This window comes from Oncorhynchus mykiss, chromosome 9 (assembly GCF_013265735.2).
Source record: "Oncorhynchus mykiss isolate Arlee chromosome 9, USDA_OmykA_1.1, whole genome shotgun sequence".
Taxonomy (NCBI): Eukaryota; Metazoa; Chordata; class Actinopteri; order Salmoniformes; family Salmonidae; genus Oncorhynchus; species Oncorhynchus mykiss.
The window spans coordinates 39,938,582-39,946,292 of NC_048573.1; the positions used below are offsets into that span (position 1 = coordinate 39,938,582).

Here is a 7,711-nt window from a genome sequence, read left to right on the forward strand (position 1 = left end):
TTAACTATCAGAGCATGCATGCACCATAATATCATTTAATTTAGAGACAACAGGCATATTTTCTGTGTAATCAAACAAATGGTTGATACATTTTATATTTATTTCAGGACAGGGACTTGATTGGTGGGATACCACAGATTTGGGAGGAGGGGAGGCTGTAGGTTGATGTTGTGCCACTGAATCAGGGGCACAGTTCACTGCTCAGGCACAAAGCTCTAAGACCGGCAGTATCCTCTGATGCTACTGAGCAGATCTAGGTCATCTCCCACACATGCTCCCAGAAGGCAAGACGTGACATTGTACCGCCGTCCCTAACACGGAGAGCTCTTGCTTGTTGTGCATGTCATACTGTGATGAACAGCAGACGAATTCATATGCTACATCCGCTTTGGGACGGCCATGATGCAGCTCCTCCATTTTGCCGGAGCAGAAGACTAGCTTTCAGTGGCAGCACAGGGTAGAGAGATCCTAATTAGCTTGTCATCGGCGGTCATATTCAAGTGTTCCAGCAAGACTCATGAATGACATTTATTGGGTTATTGTCATGCTACTACAATGTTAATAATATTATCAGTATTATAATATTGTTGTGGTAGTGGAATAGCAAGAGCAGCAAATAGCTAAAATACTTGTTTTCTGCTGCAACTCCTTTTGCTCAGATCATGAGATGAAATGGTGAAATGTCCTTTTGAATCTTTGTGCACGCAGGACTGGTGAGATAAAACGAGAGAACCTCCAAGTATCTGTGACATTAATGAATGACGTGGACGACGGGAACGCGGTTTACATAATAGGGTGAGGCTTGCATGGAGATTCCAACTGCTGCCTCTGATATCAGAGCCACAGCAGCAAACCTAAATACTCCTCCATCCCCGCGCCTCCTCACACACAGAGACTGCCACTACCTCTCTTCTCAGTCTGAAGCCCTGTAAGCGTAACAGATATTTTTAGGCCATAGAGTGATTACTGTGTTTATGCACGTGTCACTTTGCATGCGTCCCTGGCTGTGTTGAGTCTGTCTGCGCACGTGTAAATTGTGTTCATGTTTCATAGTGGAAAAAGTCAAGAATTAAAAATGATATGTGTGTGTGTGTGTCTGTGTGTTTATTTTTTCCTATGTGAATTGCATGTCATTTTTAACCATTTTGTATAAGCAGCAGATTGCAGTTTTCAATTCTAACCAAAAATGCTCTGTTTTTTTCTCAATCCAGGACACTATATTTTTCTCTTAGATCCCTCCCTGTTGTTAGGGCGCTAGGTTGGTTCAAGTGGCTTCCCTTTTCATCCAGTGGGATTTTCAGACAGACAACCTGAGTTCCTTTTGAGTCTTGCCACCCAATTATTGTGGCCATGGCAACTATCTGAGACTTTTCCCCCCAGTTGGTTGTTAGCAGGCTATACGCCAACAGTATCTTTCCCCCTTTCACATATTCCTCTCTCATCTTTGCTGAATTAATCCTCGCCTCTGTAACCCGAAGCTAAATTGGTCATCGCAACAACCAATTTGATGCCATCTCAGTAATAATATGTCTGAAGATAAAAAAAAATCTGAAGTTCCAAATGTGCAAATACAGATAGAGAACAAAATGTTTTTGTTTTCAGATTTGTTTGCACATTTCACTGAATTCAAACCCATGTTCCATTATGAAGGTGCAGTTGCTGTTAATGTGAATCCAGTTGGTGGTGGTGTGTGTGTGTGTGTGTGTGTGTGTGTGTGTGTGTGTGTGTGTGTGTGTGTGTGTGTGTGTGTGACATTTGCAGCCTATCCTCTGTCCCAGTATTAGCCCAGGGTTTTGCACATGATGGGGGAGGGAGGCTTAGTCACTGAGATGCCCCAAGGACTCTCCGGGGAATATTCTTTCCTCACTATCCTCCACTAAACACACACACACACACATGTGCCTCCACACACATATAGAGATTAGCCCTATCTCACAAGGGTGGGTGAGCCACATGCATACATGCACACACACACACACACACACATACATACACGTACACATACACACACTGTGCATGCCTGAACACAAATGGCAGCATGGCAAAGCAGCCTATGCCAAGCATAAAAATATGTGGAACTTTCTCTGTCCTCTGGGTTGATACTAAATTTAGAGCTTTCATTGTCTTTCACGTTTTTGTCTCTTACCAACTCACAATTCAACACGAGCAAAATGGCAGTTGCGTCTTTCATTCATTTTCATAATATATTCCAACAGAAGGAAACATTAGAAATGCTTTGAAGTCCTCTTCTTCAACAATGTGCTCGAGCACATTTTGCATACGCAGGCACCAAAACCTGACGACAGTAATACTGCAATGCGTTGTGACGTGTCGGAACCGATTACTAGGAAAAATATGAGGTGCCTCTTATCATCTGAGGGATTACTGTTGGAGGCATCAAATGTTTCAGAGATTTAGCCTATTCTTCTTAATTTTCTTAAATATTTCTGCATTTTAATGTCATATCGTAATTTGGGAGTTATAAAGCAGACGCACATGACATGAGTGTTGAATCAAACTAAAATGCCATGCGTATTCAAGACACCCGACATAATATATTAGCCATTTGGTTTCCAGGCCACCTAACCATGAGGAATTGAGTCATTCTGAGTAGGCTACATTGGAAATATACTGTAAAACTACAGGGGGCATTTAAAATGTACTAGGCCATTACAGACAGTTTATAGCACACATGCGCAACCGCAAAGCTCTAGTCTGGGTAGGCTTACCAGTCTTTTTAGCTAACATTCCACTCCTTGTAACCTACTCTTTGGCATATGACACCGAAGGAGTCAGTGAAACGTTACCTAAAAAGAATGGTACTAGCAAGGCCTGTCCAAGGTTCTGCAATGCGGAAACGAGTTGAATTTTCTCATGCCGATGCACGCGGGTCATTCTCTCTAATTTAGCAGCTGAAAAAACATGGAATTTATTACATTTTTAAGTATCTGACTCCATGAACAAAACTGTACTTAGGCTACGCAGGTGTAGCGGGTAGTAAGTTGCCTATTATCGATTAAAATGCTCGGACAACAAATAAGAGACCATATTAAAACAAGTTTTGTTTTGCTATAAATTAGGCTACATTTAAAAAAAAAGTTTAAGTGCATTGGCTACTTGGGTCAAAGGGGCATGAAACACAACTTTGGATCCAAATTCGTATAGCGATTAAACTAAAACACAAAAATAAATAATCTAACGAATATACTAGGCTTTGATATTTAAATATTTTATATTTACTCCATAGACATTAAAGTGATTTTACACCTCTGATATTTGTTTTTGCATTAGGAATAAAAAGACTAAGACAGTGTGTGTGTGAGATATAGGCCTATGAATGGTTCGCAGTGTAACTCCCTAATGTCTGATTTTGAAACGAACATACGTGTCTGCAATTAGAAACTAGATTTATATGAAACTTATATTATCTCTGCCGGATCAATACAAGCATAACGAAAAATTATTGGAACAAATAATGAATCAAATTGAAAAAAAAAAATGGAAAAAAAAAATACAAAATAATTAAGCCTAATCAAATATGCAAAATTTGCTTATTCGAATAAGTAAAATATTTGGTATAAATGAATCGTAGGAGCTAGCATCCATGCCTCTGGTAACAAACACCCTTTTCTCCTTCCAAAATCTCAAAGTAATCTCTCTCTCTCTCTCTGTCACTCACTCACGCACTCTCTCACTCTCTCACATACACACACACCGCTTCAGAACCATGAGGGGTTTGTGCATGCTGAGCAAGTCATTGCATTGGCAGTCTATGAGGACACGTGCCTAGTCCCCCTCTAAGATTCTGCGGCTTGTGGTTTGCACTTGTCACGGCTATAGCAAAACTGAGCGCAACATCAAGACCAACACCGACAACTGCATGGAGAGGTCACAAACAGGGACATTCGATCACATTAAGCAACATGATCAATTTGAATGAGGATGAATTGTTTTACTTCGTTTCTTCTGATGCCAAGAAAGTGACAGGAGGGATTTGAGAGTGACATGGATAATCAAGACCAACAGACGGGATTTTAAACGACAGCCTGTGTGGATGTAACGGTTGGGCAGTCGTTAAGAGCAACGTCGATACGTCTTGGCAACAGGCATGATTATCTTTCTCTCACAGCAACAGCAGCCAAAATAGCTCATAAGCACACTGCATGTATTTATTCAACAATTTTCAAATTTGATCCAAATGAATATCTGAATATTCACATTTTATCTCACAACAATGGCTCACTTAATTCGACACAAGATCGGCAACAAGCTGACCAATGCAGCCAACACAGTGTCCAATAAGTCTCAGGCCAAGGTCAGCGGAGTGTTCGCCAGACTGGGTTTCCAGGCCGCTACAGATGAAGAGGGTCTGGGGTTCGCGGACTGCGATGACTTGGACTATGACTACAGGCAGGGCATGCAGATGGACATCATGCAGGGCGACGAGGAAGGGGGAGAGATGGACGGAGGAGACGAGTTGATGGAGGGAGACAGCCACTACCAGAGAGATGGCACGGGCCCATCATCCTCCTCCATCAAGAACACTGGGGCGTGTAACGAGTTGGCATCAGAGGTCAAACCCAAAATTACGTCTTGGGAAGCGGGGTGGAACGTCACCAATGCCATTCAGGTAGAAATGATTTGAAGAATGACATGAACATATTGTCACTACGTCAATGTAGGCCTTTTGTCAACAATCGCCTTGGAATATACGCCATACATATCATTTCAGAGCACAATGCATTACGCTATATCATTCAGAAGACCCCAATTTCCATTTAAAACGACTATAATTTTTCACATTCACTTGTAAAAATATACTTTCATTTATTTCTTCCAGATAAATGAATTGTCCTATTTTATGGCTTCTTTTTTCAAAATCTCTCATTTAAAACGAGTGATTCCTATATATATATATATATATATATTTAAACATAAACAATGGCATTTGCCTTCATTTCATCGGACGAGGATGTCAATTAAATACGAAGCATTTTGAGATTTTAAAGGAAAATAGGGATCTATTCTAGATCGCCTATTTCCTATCAGTAAAAAACAGACCCAACTCCATCTGGAATGAATACAATTATTTGGATTAGCCTCAGGCACAATAAGGGCCATTTCATTATTCTTGATAACATTTCACAGTGGATTATATAAAATAAATCCGGTCTTGGTGAGGAAATATCTTAGTTTTTACATTTTAAATTAATATCAACAAAAAATAAGCATCGTTTCAAATCAAATTCCAATTCTGAGCCTGCACGCTTAGTGCCCGACAGATCTATACTTTTTTCTCCCAACTCCAATCGTTACATTTAGATTTTCACACATATGATTATGCAAATAAATGCTGTTTGTTATAATTATGCAACATTGAATGTCATTCATTTCTTGTATATGTGGGGCGGGGAGCCTGTCACTTCGATAAGACCATGACCATTACTACTTAACTGTGCTTGTGTATCCGCAGGGGATGTTCGTCCTTGGGTTACCCTACGCCATTCTTCACGGAGGATACCTCGGACTCTTTCTAATCATATTTGCGGCTGTTGTATGTTGTTACACCGGAAAGATTCTTATTGCGTGTCTGTATGAGGAGAACGAGGATGGAATTCTGGTGCGCGTGAGGGACTCCTACGTGGACATCGCCAACGCGTGCTGCCAGCCACGGTTCCCGTCTCTGGGCGGGCATATCGTTAACGTTGCTCAGATCATTGAGTTGGTCATGACCTGTATCCTGTACGTGGTGGTCAGTGGCAACCTGATGGTCAACAGCTTCCCCAATCTGCCGGTCTCGCAGAAGGCCTGGTCTGTAGTCGCCACGGCCGCCCTCTTGCCTTGCGCGTTCCTCAAGAGCCTCAAGACTGTGTCCAAGTTCAGCTTGCTTTGCACTATCGCGCACTTCGTCATCAACATCCTGGTAATAGCCTACTGCCTCTCCAGAGCCCGCGATTGGGCCTGGGACAAAGTCAAATTCTATATTGATGTCAAGAAGTTCCCCATCTCTATTGGCATCATCGTCTTCAGCTACACGTCCCAGATCTTCCTGCCCTCGCTGGAGGGGAACATGCAGAGGCCAAGCGAGTTCCACTGCATGATGGACTGGACCCACATTGGAGCCTGCGTCCTGAAGGGCCTGTTCGCTCTGGTGGCCTACTTGACTTGGGCAGATGCCACCAAAGAGGTCATCACGGACAACCTGCCGTCCACCATCAGAGCGGTGGTCAACCTATTCCTTGTGGCTAAGGCCTTGCTGTCATATCCGCTGCCATTCTTCGCTGCTGTAGAGGTCTTGGAGAAGTCTTTTTTCCAGGATGGAGGGCGCGCCATATTCCCTGATTGTTATGGCCCGGGAGGAAGGATTAAGTCCTGGGGACTGGGTCTCCGGTGCCTCCTGGTGGTGTTCACGTTGGTCATGGCCATCTTTGTCCCTCACTTCGCACTCCTCATGGGCCTCACCGGGAGTCTTACCGGCGCCGGATTGTGCTTCCTTCTCCCAGCTCTCTTTCATCTAAAGCTGATGTGGAGGAAACTTTTATGGCACCACGTGTTCTTTGACGTCGCCATATTTGTCATAGGGGGGATATGCAGCATTTCTGGTTGTATTCACTCAGTAGAAGGGCTCATCGAGGCATTCAAATATGGAGTCGAAGAATAAGAACGTTCTACCTCTGTAGCCCATACCTTACATTTGGTCATACTCTCATCAATCATAGGCGCGTAATGACAGACTGATTGACAGCGCATAAGGGATACTGTGTAATTGTTTTACTTCGTTTTTTTGTTTTGCCTTCTTGATGACAATGTGCAATAATCAAATTTATAATCATAGTGTAGAGTATTCAGTGCTGAAATTTTGTGTTAACTAGGAAGGGGGTAATGTAGTGTCCTTGGAGAATGGATCATCTCTGAAACAGTGAATATCATGCAAGGTTCGATCAGGCAAGGTTAGCACAGCCCTTGTGAAAATGAGCTGTGCATAGGCCTCACTTATGTGTGGATGTGTTGAATCTGCATTGAGAATGAGTTTATTAGCGTTTTATTTTTGGTTTCTAGCTGCTAAAGAATTAGATAATAATCTCAGTCGATTTAAAGATAAAACACGCTCGGGGCACACACGTGGGATGGAGCTATAGGATAAATGTAGTTGGTTAATCAAAACATTTCGATTAGTTTTCAACTGTACTTGGTTTTTGGTGTTTCAAGTGTCATTATGGATTAAGTGAATTATTGCAGTGCAAACCAGTGGCTCTAAATGTTTATATGAAACCATCTGTCTTCTGTAGTCTACCTATATGTTGAATGTGAATTGTGCTTTCATTGAATTTATCATGACGTGTAAGAAAAGAGTATGTGTTGAATTAGCAGAGAAATTAATCGAATATTTTATGCGTTATGTTCATATCTTTGGATTCATTATATGTCTATAATTTGTGCACGCTCATGTTTGTGGGAAAAAAATAATATATGGGTGAATAAAATCTATGTTTTTATGGATGAATATAGAAAGTTTGGAGGGCTTTCTGTAAAACGGTCAAATGGAAGCAGAGTCAGTGGATTAGGAAGGCAGTATGTTGTTGTGTGGAGGAGGATTCTGCTAATTATCACAGGCTCACTCACCTCACATGCACATGTGCATTGTCTGCCTGTATGCTTAGACTCAACATGCATTCAAATGTTCAAAATGTACTTGAATCATGTTATAGCC

At 41.9% G+C, this 7,711-nt stretch overlaps 1 protein-coding gene across 1 annotated transcript; it reads left to right on the forward strand.

Annotated features, from left to right (window-relative positions):
* The first annotated feature begins 1,183 nt into the window (after positions 1–1,183).
* Positions 1,184–7,504, forward strand: LOC110532052 (vesicular inhibitory amino acid transporter-like). The gene is made up of 2 exons (XM_021615650.2): positions 1,184–4,630; positions 5,474–7,504. The coding sequence occupies exons 1-2, from the start codon at positions 4,235–4,237 to the stop codon at positions 6,659–6,661; spliced, it is 1,584 nt and encodes a 527-aa protein (XP_021471325.1). The 5' UTR covers positions 1,184–4,234; the 3' UTR covers positions 6,662–7,504.
* The last annotated feature ends 207 nt before the right edge of the window (positions 7,505–7,711 follow it).

Coding starts and splice junctions, on each gene's coding strand:
- LOC110532052 (XM_021615650.2), top strand. CDS start 4,235: ATGGCTCACTTAATTCGACACAAGATCGGCAACAAGCTGACCAATGCA. Junction 4,631..5,473: donor ACGTCACCAATGCCATTCAG/GTAGAAATGATT, acceptor GTGTATCCGCAG/GGGATGTTCGTCCTTGGGTT.